The sequence below is a fragment of the Nerophis lumbriciformis genome, linkage group LG03 (genome assembly GCF_033978685.3).
Source record: "Nerophis lumbriciformis linkage group LG03, RoL_Nlum_v2.1, whole genome shotgun sequence".
Taxonomy (NCBI): Eukaryota; Metazoa; Chordata; class Actinopteri; order Syngnathiformes; family Syngnathidae; genus Nerophis; species Nerophis lumbriciformis.
The window spans coordinates 48,574,852-48,591,507 of record NC_084550.2 but is presented as its reverse complement, the minus strand read 5'-3'; the positions used below and the strand labels follow the sequence as shown (position 1 = coordinate 48,591,507).

The window sequence follows — 16,656 nt, the reverse complement described above, 5'->3', positions numbered from 1 at the left end:
ATGTATATATATATATATATATATATATATATATATATATATATATATATAGTGGGCGGCCGAGAGTGGAGTCGGCTCTCTTGGTTGCTTTGTTGGGTCTGCTCCAGTCTCTGGCCATGCTCCTTCCATCCCAGCAGACAATGGCGTGGAACACCGCAGGGGCCACCACAGTGTATATGTTTCTTTTACTTTTTATTCATAGCTGTATGTAGAAGTGCCTGGTTGCATCAGCTCTGCTCTTTTAATGTCTTTAATGTCCTTTGATGCTTCCCTCTTACACACATGTAAGAGGGATGTGTGCTATGGCAATGAGTTGTTTTTTCCCTTGGCCTCAGTCTGGACCCCCTCTCCAGGGGCCCAGGCTTAGACCGACCCCCCACCCCCACCCCATTGTTTACCTGTATCTCACCTTTTTTGTAAGGGGGGCCGGAAGTTGGCAGACCCGTCAGCGATCCTGTTCTGTCTCCCTGTAATGTTTGTCTGATCTTGAATGAGATTGTGCTGAAAATTTTAATTTCCCCTCAGGGATTAATCAAGTATTTCTGATTCTGATTCTGATAATGAATCTTGCCATACAGCAAAAACTTTAAAAACTTTCCTTGAGGAAAAATGTATAAGGTCAATGTCATAGCCTGCAAATAGTCCGGATCCCAATCCAATGGAAAAATGGTGGTGGAATTTGAAGAAAATGGTCCATGACAAGACTCCAACTTGCAAAGCTGATCTGACAACAGCAATCAGAGAAAGTTGTCGCGAGATTGATGAAGAGCTCTGCTTGTCACTCGTTAAGTTCATGCCTCTGAGATTGCGAGCTGTCATAAAAGTCAGAGGTGGTGCAACCAAGAACTAGAAGTTTTTTTGTTTGTTTTTCCATGATTCCATTATTTTTACGCCAGAATTTTTTACTCTGCTACATCTAAAACTGAAACCGTTTTGGACTTCCACAATTTATTTTCTTAATTTCATTTTGCGTTTCTTAAAGCCAGTCATTTGAAACGACAATATCTATATCACCTTTGTTATCTGCTTTTTTTCTACTAACAACTGAATGAACATTCTCCAAGTCTGATGATTGCATATTATTTGCCCGTTGTTGTATTTGGAATACTACTCTGTGTCAAGTCTCTTACCTTGCACCTTGACGTAAGATAACTCAGGGTTGACACATAGGGCCAAGTTGCTGGGGAGCGTCCATGGAGTGGTGGTCCAAGCGATAAGGCACACGTCCTCATTCTCAAGCAGCGGAAAGTTGACGATAACTGAAGGATCTTGAACGTCCTGCACATGTGCAAATGTTGGGGAAAGTGAGTTTCTCTCATTGTCTCGATGTCTTAACATGGTTGAAGGGAGTTTTGTGAACCTTGTAGTTCTGGTGGGACTCGAAGTTGGATAGGGGAGTGTTGCAGGCGGTGGAAAAAGGCATGACCTTGACACCGCGAAACACCAGACCCTTGTCATACAGCTGCTTAAACACCCACCTGAAAGATTTAAAAAAGACGCTCAGCGACGACAAAATGCAAACAAGCGTGTATGACAGCTGAGAGATACTTTGAAGCAAACTGAAAAGCCTAACACATGTAAATTTAAGATAATATTCTTTACTACTAGATAGGGTTACCATATCCGAGTTATTGTGCAAAAATATGTGGAAATAACTACAAAAGTACGCTAACCGTGTTTAAAAAAAAATAAAAATCAGTTAGAATAATACATAATGGTGGATGTAGAGAACATTCAAACCTTTTATTTATTGAATCGAAAATATGGAAATTCCAAGATAAAGTGAATTTGTAAACAGCTAAAATTATGCACAAAGCAAACTATAACCTGCTACCCAAGAACGTACAACAATTCTTCTCAACAAAAGTGGAGTAATACAACCTCAGAGAAAAATCTAACTTAAAACATTTGTATGCACGTATGACATTTAAAAGCTTTAGTATATCATTATGTGAAATTCAATTATGGAACGGATTAAGTAAAGAAATCAAACAATGTACTAATATGATCCAATTTAAGAAACTGTTCAAACTCAAAGTGTTTACAAAGTACAAAGAACCACCATGATAAACATTCTGAACTTACTGATCATCTTATTCATCTCACTATATGAAATACAACCTACTTCACTATTTATTATTTATTTATTAATGTTTGTATTTATGGAGTATATGGTGAATAAATTGAGAACAGGAAGAGAACAAAAGTTTTAGCAATGGCTATGTAATGAAAAGGGGGTAGGACTAAATAAGGTCTGCTTCTTCCTCCTCCTTTTCGAACATGTTAAAAGGAGAAACTGGAAATAGTGGCATGTCATGTTGTAATTGTAAGCATGTTTGAAATAAACTCAAACCATAACCATAACTTTAGTTATCACAGAAGAGAAGATGGAGCAGCAACCCCCGGCTCCGGTGTGTTCTATTAATTCCCAATGTCTGCGAGGCTGTGAATGTGTACAGGCTAAATCCTGACTGATGATTGGAAGGGATGCAAGGTAAAGGGAGGTGGAGCTAGTGTGCATGTATGTGTGTGCAACGAGAGAGAAGTCCACTTTTTTCATGTGCTACTCCCGCGCTAAGAGAACCATGAATATGCCCGTTTCTGCTCGGACGGATTAATTTGGTTTCATTGACACGAAAAATGGCGAAAAATGTTTGCAAACAATCAGATATGCAAATGTCCAAAGACATTTTAAAGCAAGTCCTCTGCGTTATCTGAAAAGTAATATTTTATTTCAAAGTATGCCTACACATGCACACTGCACTTCTTTTTTTTTTTTTTTTTTTCTGTTTGTTGTATTCCATTACTTAACAGGTCAAATCAAAAAAGTTTTTTAAAAGTTTATAAATTGTTGTGTTTTGCAACTCCATAGGTGGAAGAGGGGGGGATTGGCTCTTTTGGTAGTAAATGCTATATATTCAATTTTACACATCAAGAAGTTAACTTCTCGTTGCGAAAGCACATTTAGGGTGAATGACTCTTTCAAATGCCTTTTACGGGGACGACGTGGCTCAGATGGTAGAGCAACTTGAAGGTTTCAAGTTTGATTCCAGCTTCCGCTAACCTAGTCACGGCCGTTGTGACACCTCACCCAACCTGCTCCCAGTGCCGTTCACACTGGTGTGTGAATGTAAATGAATGTTTGGTAATAAATGATAAATGATAAATGGGTTGTACTTGTATAGCGCTTTTCTACCTTCAAGAGTGTTGTAACGATACCAATAGTTTGGTACCGGTACTAAAATTATTTCGATACTTTTCGGTTCTTTTCTAAATAAAGGGGACCACAAAAAAATTGCATTATTGGCTTTATTTTAACAAAAACTCTTAAGAGTACATTAAACATGTTTCTTATTGCAGCTAAGTCCTTAAATAAAATAGTGAACATACTAGACAACATGTCTTTTAGTAGTAAGTAAACAAACAAAGGCTCCTAATTAGTCTGCTGACATATGCAGTAACATATTGTGTCATTTATCATTATTATTTTGTCAACATTATTAAGGACAAGTGGTAGAAAGTTAATTATTAATCTACTTGTTCATTTACTCTTAATATCTGCTTACTTTCTCTTTTAACATGTTCTATCTACACTTCTGTTAAAATGTAATAATCACTTATTCTTCTGTTGTTTGATACTTTACATTAGTTTTGGATGATACCACAAATTTGGGTATCAATCCGATATCAAGTAGTTACAGGATCATACATTGGTCATATTCAAAGTCCTTATGTGTCCAGGGACATATTTCCTGTGTTTATAAACATAATATACATTTTTTTAAAACGAAAGAAGATGTGATGCCAAAAAAAATCGACGTGATCATAGTAGTATCGACTCGATACGTGCCTGTACTTGATATCATTACAGTGGATGTTAGGTGTAGATCCAGCAATGGCGTTTGTTTACATTTTGATGCCGGTGAGCTACGGTGTGTAGTGAAGCATGTTTAGCAATTCCTCGTCCTGCAGGGATGATACTTGTAAGAAATGTACTTTATTTGTCACCATGGAGGCGAGGATTAGTGATTTAGAAGTAGCTAAAATACTGCCGACGGCGGATTGACGTTAGCCGCTAGCTAGCTAGCCATGTCTTAAAGCACCTCTTCCTGGAGGCGTTTCAGTGTTATATCTTCCCCTTTATCGTTAGTTTTAAAGCTAAAATGCGTCTGTTCTCCTTTTTCTGTCTACACACTGTCTGCTTGTAAGTACTCCGTGATTGTGTGCTACCAAACATGCTCCTCTGCTCGTAAACCAGTAATGACATGGCGTGACTACGATGCGGGCGTGGGATGGTGCGGGATCTGTACGTTTCAGAGACGGTATAGTACCGAAAATGATTAATTAGTATCGCGGTACTATACTAATACTGGTATACCGTACAACCCTATTTGGTAGTGGTCAGAGTAGGCACAAATTGGCAGCCATGTTTCCATCAGTCTAACCCAGTGGCTACAAATGTAGTTTACCACCATCACTGTCTGAATGTGGAGTGAATAGATGATGGGTTCGCTGTTTTCTGTGAAGCGCTTTTGGTGTCCAGAAAAGCACTGTATAAATGGATATTATCTGTGGTTGAGGGTTGCCATGGTAATGCTTTGTTGTCAAAAAGGTATCCAGCTGTCACGCCAATTATTTAAAAGCGGCATCACACAAACTCCAATTATACAAACGTGTGTAAAGTTATGGAAAAATGAAAAACATACAAGTAGACAAATGACTGCTTCTAGCTTGTGTGTTCCTTTCCTTTTTTTTTTTTATAAACACATTAGTCCTTTACAATACCAAACATACCAGACAGTCTCCATGAACCATGGGTAGAGAGTCTTGTAGTCATGTTTAAAATCAATCCATCGGCCCATTCGATTCACTGAGTTCTGAAAAAAAAAAAAAAAATAGCAACAATTCAGTGTTCTAATAAGGTATATAATAATGACAACTATAATATAATTTTACTGTATCTTAACAGTAATAATAATAATCATTGGGTCAATGATATGAGATGCACATTGTTGTGGCCGAGTGTATTATGTCATTCTTAAATAATGTAAACAATAAAGCATGTCTAACGTTACACTTTCTATGTATTTAGTTTGAATAGGGTTTCACTTTATTCAATTTTTTTTTGTTCTTTGTTCTGGCAACTCGAACCCCCAAAATGTCAGCTGTCATCAGAAATGAACGCACTACGACGACTATTGAAAATGATACTTTAATGATGTTTTTTACTAATATCAAATTGAGATGCTGTGGAGATAATTGTACAACTTGTGTCCAGTAATTTGTATGTTTTAGCAGGCCTGAAAGCATGTTTTTTCAAGTTTCTGAAATAAAAACACTAAAATTATTTCAGTATTAGCATCTTTAGAAATGCTTCAACGATACACAGACCTCCAGCTAGGTGGCAGCAGTGCTGAAATAATGAACAGGCTGACAAGGGTAATATAAGGAAATACACATAGCCCTTGGGATTATCGTAAATACGTTCAGTAATGGAGGACATACAGTACAATACTCTTAAGTGCAATGAGCTTTTCACTATTTCTGATCTTTATGACTGAGTGAAATGCTTGTGGGTGATCTCTTTCAAATATTATTTAAAAACAGCTTATTTGAAGTCACATGCACTTTGCAACACTTTTAATCCATATCCATTCATCCATTTTCTACCGCCTGTCCCTCTCGGGGTCGCTGGATGGCTGGAGCCTATACCAGCCGCATTCGGGCGGAAACAAACGGTTATTTTATCATAAAATGCTGTATTCTATTTGAAAGTGAGGCGTATAAACTTGTCAGCAAAAGCTCATACAGGTGTCCAAATGAAGCCTGTTAAATTTGAAATGAGCTGCAAAGTCAGGTGGCGCAACTGGAAGACAATTTCCAAATTGAATAAATAATGTTATTTAAAAGTCAAGATTTTTTTGTTAAATATGATATACAATACAGTAATCCTTTGTTTATGGCCGTTAAGAAGTAATAAATAGTCATAAATTTAATATTTACTTTTAAATACATTGTTCAACATTATGAGAGCCTTCTATACCGGTACATAAAATGACACGCTCATAGTCACATTTATACTCTCTTAATCTAATATAGTAATGCTGTCTGAGGCTAACCCATCAATGGCGACAATACCGAACAGCGTGATCTGATTGGTTTGTCTCCTCTAGTGGTCAAAACTACTGTAGCAGGGTTCGAATTTAAACACGGCAACTGTCTCCGACTGTCCTCGTCATTTGCCGTAGTGCCCTAAAAAATTGACCAACGTGGGCAGCAAGAACATGCCGTGAACACCCTTGACTTTTTACTTGTTAATGAACGAGGGATGTAATAGTAAACGGTATAATGATCATTTGCGATAAAATTCCAGACGGTTAGTAACACAGTCTAATTTTTTAATTACCGCAAAGCCATCAATAATTAATGCATTTTAGGCTACACGAAGTCAGGCGCATGCGCACTAGTGTCGTTTGGCTTGATAACCATGGAGGACTAACGACACGGAATTTGCTGCGGAGATTTCCCCTCGGAGTAAACGGAGCCAAGCACTTGGTTTAACATCATTTTCCCTCCCTTCCCGCCGTGCGTTTAAGAACTCGCTGCTGTGTTTAAATGGAGACAGGCGTGGACAATATTGGAGACACTTGTCCCCACACAAAGTATACAGCCAAGGAGAAAACTATTTGATGTTGTTTTTATTTCCTCAATACAGCGTCCATCAGCTGCTGTGACTGAGTGTTAATGACGTGCAGCAGGCGATGTGTCGTGAACATTGTCACAACTTGTTTAGAAAGTATTTTGTTTGTTTACTGTGATGTTCACTCATCTTTTATTTAACTGCAAACTGTATCAGTGTTCAAATAACATCAGTACTAGCTATGATGTTTTGTCATCTCATCGAACTGAATGCAGGCTGTGAAGATTGTGTATTCGATGTGAAAGGTGTCACTCTATTTTTGTTGGCCAAACTGTTGTACTGATAGGAGGCGTTGGAGTAAAACAAAGCTTGCTTATTTGACTTTATCTTCATTAGACAAACAGCTTTGTGTTTTATTTTGACATCAAAAATTAAACACCAGGTTTTTTTTGTTTTTTTTACATTACTTGTGTTTTTTTCATGTCACAAAGGTATCACTTCAAAAAACATTCATGTGACATAGCACCTTGTTAATGTGTTATTGTGTGTAGTTAATTCCTATATGACATATTGATTGATTGAATTATTTATTTCAAACCTGCACAGTACAACGCACATTTTTTTTTTAAACATTTTGGCAGGGACATTTATGCAAGGCTTGAAAAGGGGTTGGATGAAGCAGATGCTTATAATATCCCAACCCCTCTCACTCATTCCGCATTTAACATAAACAATATAATACAAGAACAATACTATACAAACAAAAACAAGAAAAGCTCCTGTACACTAACAATACAATAGTACCACTGTTACTATGAGACAAGACAAGACGAGACAAAACACACACACACACACACACACACACACACACACACACACACACACAGGCCCAAACACTCTCTGACCATACACCTCTCTCTCATCGCTCTGTGCTGAGGGCATCACTCTCTTTCCTCCTCGTACTTCTTCGGTACTTCTTTTTTAAACAGTCTTTTAAATTGAATCATGTTAGAACAGGTTTTTAACTCGTCCCCTAAGTTGTTCCACAGACTGACTCCACGCACTGAAATGCACATTGATTTTAAAGTTGTTCTAAATTTAGGAAAATATAATTTGTTGTTTCCTCTTAGACTGTAACTATGGTGAGCATCTCTATCCTGGAATAGGTTTTGTATATTGGATGGTAGAGAGTTTTGGGATGCCCTAAACATAATTTGAGCAGTTTTAAAATTGATCACATCGTGCAGTTTAAGTTGCTTTAACTCCATGAATAGTGGATTTGAATGATGTAAGTAGTGAACATTGGACACAGTCCTAATGGCCTTTTTCTGCAGAGTGACTAAAGGCTGTAGATGGGATTTATAACAATTTCCCCAGACTTCAACACAATAGTTTAGATATGACATAATAAATGAATGATACAATAAAAGCAGAGCATTGGTGTTCAATAAATGACATGATCTCCTCATCATTCCAACACATTTAGCAACTTTTGTCCTTAGGTAACTTATATGAGGCTTCCATGATATATTTTCATTTATTACCACTCCTAAGAATGAATTTTGTTGAACATATTCTATTGGTGTATCATCAATAACAATCCTGATGGGTATTTCACTTTTGCGATTGCTAAAGAGCATGATTTTGGTCTTCTTTAAATTCAGAGACAATTTGTTGGTATTAAACCAAGTTTTTAACTTGATCATCTCCTCAGTTACAGAAGTTGCTTCAGGTCGTCACCTGCACATGTAATGGTTGTGTCGTCAGCAAAGAGGATGAACTTCAGCAGTGTTGATACTTTACATATTTCATTGATATACATTATAAATAGTGTGGGTCCCAGTATCGACCCCTGGGGGACTCCACAGGTTATGTTCATGAGTGTAGATTGATGTTGGTCGAGCTGAACAATCTGCTGTCTCTCATTCAAGTAGCTCTTCAGCCATTTCCCTGCCACTCCCCTTATGCCATAGTTTTCCAGTTTATTTACCAAAATCTGGTGGTCAATGGTATCGAAAGCCTTTTGCAGGTCAATAAAAATTCCTAAAACAAATTTGTTTTTCTCGATACCATTAGTAATGTTCTCTATTAGATCACTTAAAGCTAATAAAGTTGACCTATTTTGTCGGAATCCATATTGACAATCAGATAATAATGTGTGCTTTTCAATGAAGCCACAAAGTCTATTATCAAATTATTTTTCCAATATTTTTGACAACTGTGGCAGAAGGGAGACGGGCCGGTAATTTGTGAAGTGGTGTTTGTCTCCAGATTTGAAGATGGGGATGACTTTTGAGAGTTTCATTTGTGAAGGAAATTGTCCAAGTTGAAAAGATAAATTGCAGATGTATGTGAATGGTTTGATGATTTCTTCCGCTACATTCCGGACCGTCCTCATGTCGAGGTCATAAATGTCACGTGATGTTTTGTTCTTGCTTTTCTGACAGTCGGAGTAAGGAACATCGAGTAAGGATTTTTTCCAATACGTTCCATGGGCTGTTCATCATTAATTGGGATTTTTTTGCCAGCTCAGGCCCAACTTTAACAAAAAACATATTGAAGCTGTCCGCAATCATCTTCTTGTCACTTATGATTTGGTCGTTCTCAACAAAAAACTCCGGATAACAAGGACTGTTTGAACCATGCCCAATAATTGTATTTAATACCTTCCAAATTCCCTTTATATCATTTTTCTTTTGGATTAATAGATTGGTGGTGTATTCTTTTCTGCTTGCTCTTAATATGCTGGTTAATTTATTTTTATATGTTTTGTACTTTTGTTCTGTTTCTATGGTTTGATGCCTAAAAAAAGTCCTATATAAATAATTTTTCTTTTTGCAAGCGTTCGCAAGCCCTTTAGTTATCCATGGAGTTTTTGTGGAGTTAGTTATAGTGCATTTTTTGATGGGGCAGTGTGTATCATAAAGTGAGAAAAAAATGTCATGAAATAAATTATAAGCTGCATTTATATCTGACGTTTGAAAAACAGAATCCCAGTTGTGTTTCGCTAAATCATTCTTTAGTGCTGTTAATGATCTTTCTGTTGTGGCTCTACGATAATGTTCACTATTTACAGGTTTGGATGTTTTGCAGTTAATATTGTACACCACGAACACGGGTAAATGATCACTGACGTCACTCACTAACAAGCCTCCAGTTACAGTATGATCTACAATGTTACAAAATATGTTGTCAATAAGTGTGGTGCTGTGTGTTGTGATTCTTGTGGGTCGTGTGATCAGTGGGAATAAGCCCATGGAGAACATGGTGTCAATAAATTCTGCTGTGTGTTTGTGTTTATTAGGATTCAAAAGGTTGATATTAAAGTCACCACATACTATATATTTTTTGTTTCTCTTAAATAATTTTTCCATCTGTTCATTAAATATTTTTAAGTCGGATCCTGGTGTTCTATAAATGCAGCTTACAATAATGAGTTTCCTATTTGAAAATGATAATTCCACAGTGACGCATTCGAAGAGTTCCTCAACAGTTAAACACATATCATTTACAATACTACAGCTGATATTTTTGTCCACATACAGAGCCACACCTCCTCCTCTCTTATTTTTACGGTTGGTGCAAAACATTTCATACCCATTTAATTCAAACTCATTACTTGTATTCTCATTCATCCATGTCTCTGAAATACCTATAATATTAAATGGAGATTTGAATTGATTCAAATAGTCCTAGATATCATCAAAATGAGAGTATAGACTCCTGCTATTAAAATGTACTAGAGATATGTTATTATCTTGCATAAATGTTTTATCAAATGTGACGTCAGTATAATATAAACAATCATTGTTGGTGTTTTGAGGAGCATTTCTATCTGGATCCATTTCGCTCATAAATCTTTGTGATTTGTAGTTGATGTGGTCTGAGAAACTGATCGATTCCAAATTGTGGGAGTTTATCAAATCATCATTCTCCTCTATTTCATATTTCTGCTCTAACTCTTAATGGATCTGTCCCGATACATCATCTACATGTACATATAGATGTACATAACTTAAATTAAAAAAAAAAAAGTAAACTCCCTCTATCAAAATGTAAAAATACAGATAAAGGCAAAAAGCTGACAAGTTGATATTAAAAAATTTAAAAATATATATATATTTTTTTCTTTAGATATATGGATAAGGTTTATTTATAGACTTTTTATTAGACATTACAAATTACATGATGGTATTACATTCACACCCTAACACTGCTTTACCTAACAATCAGTAATCATGATTTCTATAATCTTAATTATTACTTTGGCCATAATTGGCAGCCCTAAATCTACATATCTATATGGACAAAAAGTGCAGTTACGTCTAATGGCCATCAGGTGCTATCTTTCTACATACGTATCCGCACACACACACATGCACGAAAATAATGTTTGCTTTGGTGCCCTTCTAATTTGCCTTGGTGCCCTAAAATATGAGCCCTCCTTTAAGGCAACACTTGCCTTGACCTTAAAAACTTAGAATTCGAGGCCTGCTGTAGTATTAATAATTTTAGTTCATTTAACCATTTTTATGCTTGAAATTGCTTAATTTCAGGCAGAAATGTTGTAGAATATGCTTTAAAAAAACAAATAATTGTCTGTGATTTTTTTGAAGCCGCAATATTGAGTGTGATGTGGCGAGGGACTACAGTCTATGGAACACACTACGTGCTGTAGTGTAGTCACTTTACTTGCCAGAAATTTCACTAAGAGTAAATAGGAGGAAAATAAATATTTCTTCATAAATATTTGATTGTGCCAACCAACATTTTCCAGGGTAGTAAAGTTAGAAAAGACACTTGAAAAGTACATTTAACAATTGAGAGTAGTATAAATACATTGTCGCAAAATCAATATGCATTAGATCCATTTGAAAAATTCTTAGAAAATTACTTTTTGTCATCGACCACATTACTATTAATAATATTAATTTACAGGCTCACCTCCCACTCGGTCGAGTATCTCATCACGATTTTACGGCACTGCTTGTTGTACTCTGCAATGCCCATCTTGGCGACATCATCGGGACCAGTGATCCCTAATGTCTTGTCGATCTCATACTCCTGATAAAAACACACAGTGGACAGGAAAGTGTGTTTCTTTGCCTCATACTGTAATTAAGCTATGATCATATTTACCACAGGCAGGCCATGGCAGTCCCAGCCAAAGCGCCGGTCCACGTGGAAGCCACTCTGGTGGGCAAAGCGCGTCACAATGTCCTTGATGGTGCCTGCTAGGATGTGACCGTAGTGGGGTAAGCCTGTGGCAAAAGGTGGACCATCATAGAAGGTGTACCTGGTGTAGAAAAGGTGACAATTAAGTGTCAGAGGTGCCACATCCTTTTCTAAGGCGATGTTCAGTGTATACGTATTAACAAAAAGCAGTGTCAATCATCTTTGGTAAATGCGACTAGTTAGACAAGAAGAACGGCGGATGCTTTACTTCATTCATTCCCTTACTTTGGCCGGTTTTTAGACTGTTTGAGACACTCGTAAAAACAGTCCTTGTCCTTCCACAGCTGCAGAATCTTCTCTTCCTCTGAGGGAAAGTTGATGGATTCGGGGACCGGCTCCACCATAACGTCTGGACAACAACAACAGTACAAGAAAATGTCAAATGTTTTCAAGTTCAACACTAGGGATGGGTACCGAATCCATTACTTTCTTGGCACCGACCGAATCCTGACGGTCTTACATCGGTGTCATGTTTCGGTACCTAGGTTGCACGTGACTTCACGCCCGGATGCCGATTCAGGCTCTTTGCACTCCGACAATTCTACAGCAAAGTGAGAGCCGATTCAGCCAAACTACCTCCGGATAATGCTGCAATTTTCAATGCCAACAAAGAAACTGACTCAAAAAACGCTCCAAGGTAAGTTATAGTACCGTAGTGGTCAAAATTTGACATACACTTGTAAAGAACATAATGTCATGGCTGTCTTGAGTTTTTGACTTTTATCTTTAATTATGATCATGATTTCTGGTTATGTTAGGCGGACCACCACAGACAGCAGTTATCATAATCAGCCCATTTTAAAATGTTGCAATACAAATGTAGATTATATTATCAAAAATAATTACGATAATATTTATTAACACACAAAATTACGGAAAATTGGTACCGTCCAACATCAGGTATTGGTAAGTACTGAACTTAAACCCTTTCTGTCTGTAAATTTGTCACAATTTATGAATTCATGGACGTAAAACGGTTTTGTTTATTTTGTTGACCACTGACCGAAGAAATAATAAACAAGTGTCAGTTCAACGCAGACATCAGTACAATACATTATTTTACTGTACCGTATTTTTTGGACTATAAGTCGCAGTTTTTTTCATAGTTTGGCCAGGCTCCAGTGCGATTTATATATGTTTTTTACCTTCTTTATTATGCATTTTCGGCGGGTGCGACTTATACTTATACTTATTTTCAAGGTGTGGCGGTAGTAAAAATTACATTAATTTACATGAATAGGAAACCCAGAGTACAATACTTACAGTCTTAACATTTTGTAGGGCGCAACGTAAGACAGACAGCAAGGACTGACAGGACGAACACCAAGTAACTGGGTCAAATTACATTTAATTTGAATACAACCACACCGAACACTGACTTACCATATTTGCATATATGCCGTCAGATTAGTTCAACCTTCCATCCATCCATCCATTTTCTACCGCTTGTCCCTTTTGGGGTCGCTGGAGCCTATCTCAGCCGCATTCGGGCGGAAGGTGGGGTACACCCTGGACAAGTCGCCACCTCATCACAGGGCCAACACAGATAGACAGACAACATTCACACTCACATTCACACACTAGGGCCAATTTAGTGTTGCCAATCAACCTATCCCCAGGTGCATGTCTTTGGCGGTGGGAGGAAGCCGGAGTACCTGGAGGGAACCCACGCAGTCACGGGGAGAACATGCAAACTCCACACAGAAAGATCCCGAGCCCGGGATTGAACTCAGGACTACTCAGGACTAAGGCTGCAACAACTAATCGATTAAATCGATTATAAAAATAATTGGAGATTAATGTAGTCATTGATTCGTTGGAACTATGATATGCGCATGCGCGAAGGCAATTTTTTATTTTTTTTAGTTTTATAAACCTTTATTTATAAACTGCAACATTTACAAACAGCTGAGAAACAATAATCAAAATAAGTACAAAAACAGTACAAAACAGCGCCAGGGCGGCGCTGAGGCTACGTCTCATGAGGTGGCAGTAAGCCAGCCAATGATGTGTCATGTGCAGCTCACGTGACGACGCCGTCTCCTTTGCTGGAAACATTCGAAAAATGGCGGACGAAAACAGTACGGATAGTTCAGCGGAAAAACATCTTGAGGTTATTGCTTCAATGGAGAAAAGTGTACGACCTAAGTCGTCAAAAGTGTGGGAACACTTTACTTTAAAGACTTCAAAGAAGAGCGTTTCCTGCAAAATGGCACGGAAGTACAACATTGCTTTAGGAGCACCCGAAGAGGAAACATGTTGGAGCCATGGATGAAGGGAAGAACTCACGCTACGTAACTTTTTAAGTTGATCAGTTGTGTCCGTCTTTGTGTGTTTTTAATATTTTGTTAACGAGGAGATTTTTTTTTAAGGAAGCGAAGCAGCAACTGTTGTTTATTAACTTTCAGAGTGTTAGGAACTTCTTGGAGAGTGCATTTTCTGTGTTGTTTTGAGTGGCAACAGGCATTCATGAGTTCAGCTTTTTTGTGAGTAACGTTAACATTATGCCTTTGTTGCAACGCGGGGCTGATAATGTGTCTCCGGCACATTTGATTCCGTTTTGAGAGAGAAAACGCACAATTACCAATTTGAAAATAAACGTAACAGACAGAAATATCTCAGGTTGGTTTGATAATGGATCAATTTAGCCGAGCCCGATAAAGCTATATAAATATATTTAGATTTGAGTGACGCTTTAGTATAACTAAACGTTATGAAGGTGCTGGAATATTTCATGCTATTATTCAGAGGCAGCCTAAAATGAATCCTTTATTATCCACAACAGACACGTGTACAATATCTGATCTGATGAGTTACATTTCTGTTATTATTGATGTATGCTGCACCCACAATGTCCAGAACATGGTGCCAATATGCTGTTTTTTTTTTTCAATAAAATACTGGAAAGGATAGAAATGCAGTTTGTCTCTTTTATCCGATTATTAATCGATTTAATAGTCGACAGATTAATCGATTATCAAATTAGTTGTTAGTTGCAGCCCTACTCAGGACCTTGATCATTAAAAACATACCAAGTCCATCCATGCTTCAATGTATTAGTTTATGGACTAGTAAGTCTACTGGCTGTATATAATACATTTGGCCACCTGCCTTTACTCACATATAAACTTGAAGTGCCATCCCATGGAATTGTCCAAAATGTTTTGGTATCCTGGAGCATTCAAAGTTCCTTTCACTGGAACTATGGGGCCAAGCTCAACTCTTGAAAAACACCCCCACACCATAATTCCTCCTCCACCAAATTTCACACTCGGCACAATGCAGTCTGAAATGTAGGGTTTTCCTGGCAATCTCCAAACCCAGACTCGTCCATTAGATTGCCAGATGGAAAAGCGTGATTCATCACTCCAGAGAAGGCGTCTCCACTGCTCTAGAGTCCAATGGCGACGTGCTTTACACCACTGCATCCAACGCTTTGCATTGGACTTGGTGATGTATGGCTTAGATTCAGCTGCTCTGCCATGGAAACCCATTATATGAAGCTCTCTGCGTACTGTACGTGGGCTAATCGGAAGGTCACATGAAGTTTGGAGTTCTGTAGCAACTGACTGTGCAGAAAGTCTTTGCACTATGCGCTTCAGCATCCGCTGACCCCTCCCTGTCAGTTTACGCGGCCTACCACTTGGTGGCTGAGTTGATGTTGTTCCCAAACTCTTCACTTTTCTTATAATAAAGTTGGTTTTGGAATATTTAGGAGGGAGGAAATTTCACGACTGGATTTGTTGCACAGGTGGCATCCTATGACAGCGGCCCATTCTTTCACAAATGTTTGTATAAACAGCCTCCATGCCTAAGTGCTTGATTTTATACACCTGTGATTAGGACACCTGATTGTCATCATTTGGATGGGTGGCCAAATACTTTTGGAAATATAGTGTACATAAATATGTCAACACCCGGTCTCACGTCAACAAGACTTATTATTATAAGAAAAGCTGGTGTGTATTAAAATAATTTAATTACAAGTTGACTTAATTTACTCAGCTGGCACTGACGCCTCCTTTAAACAGTAGTTAGCTAGCATGCTCGGTTAGCCGCTCAATGTTTAAGTTAGCTGAAAGAAAACCAGCACAAAAGGCGTTTATGAGTGAAAGCGCTTAAAAAGTAGCACACAGTCACAGATTTGGTAGGAAGCGAGACACTGCGTGGACATAGTTTAGAAGTTTTACAGGGTTAAATGCTGTACTCACATGTTGTCTTCCCACGGCTGACAAGAGAGACAAGAAATGATGCAAGTTGGCGTCAGCGTGAGCGGAAGTGACGTCAGGTTCAAACTGACGTTGGCTTCAAGGTAGAAATCGAAGTGGGAATTTCTACACTCGCAGTTGGGGAACGCAACCTGGCGACTTCGTAAAGTCCGCGATCCTCAGTGTGACACACTGATTCATTTTTGGAGCGTCGAAAAACAGTCATAATGTGTCCGGACTCTTTCTGTCCATCCGTGGTCGTCATGTTTGCATTTACAGAGTTCGTTATGTTTTCAATTGCGGTAGTAAAGTCTCGATATCCAAGCGACATCAAACTACACACTCCGTCCTATGCAATACGTGTAGGTTTGTGTTGCGCTTTCATTAGCTATGTAGTTTTGCACTCCGTACTGTGCAAACAAAATTTTAATGTAATATTTTGAGACAAACATGCATTTCTGTTAAATAACTTCCTGGGAAATTGTAATTATTTTTGACGGACAATTCTTGATTAAATATAAAGCTGCTGTGTGAGTATATGCTCTCTAAAAAAATGCGATTTTGAGTAGCCGG

General features: G+C 38.0%; 1 protein-coding gene across 1 annotated transcript in view; it reads right to left on the bottom strand.

Annotated features, from left to right (window-relative positions):
* The window catches only part of iars1 (isoleucyl-tRNA synthetase 1), a 132,644-nt gene extending 116,425 nt beyond the window's left edge, over nt 1-16,219 (bottom strand). Inside the window, exons 1-7 of the mRNA XM_061938371.2 lie at nt 16,087-16,219; nt 12,101-12,224; nt 11,780-11,936; nt 11,585-11,704; nt 4,795-4,877; nt 1,361-1,478; nt 1,131-1,278 (exon numbers count right to left, since the gene is read on the bottom strand). Coding sequence (XP_061794355.1) covers nt 1,131-1,278; nt 1,361-1,478; nt 4,795-4,877; nt 11,585-11,704; nt 11,780-11,936; nt 12,101-12,219 — 745 coding nt within the window. The 5' untranslated portion in view covers nt 12,220-12,224; nt 16,087-16,219. The remainder of the gene's footprint in view (nt 1-1,130; nt 1,279-1,360; nt 1,479-4,794; nt 4,878-11,584; nt 11,705-11,779; nt 11,937-12,100; nt 12,225-16,086) is intronic.
* Between the last annotated feature and the right edge of the window lie 437 nt (nt 16,220-16,656).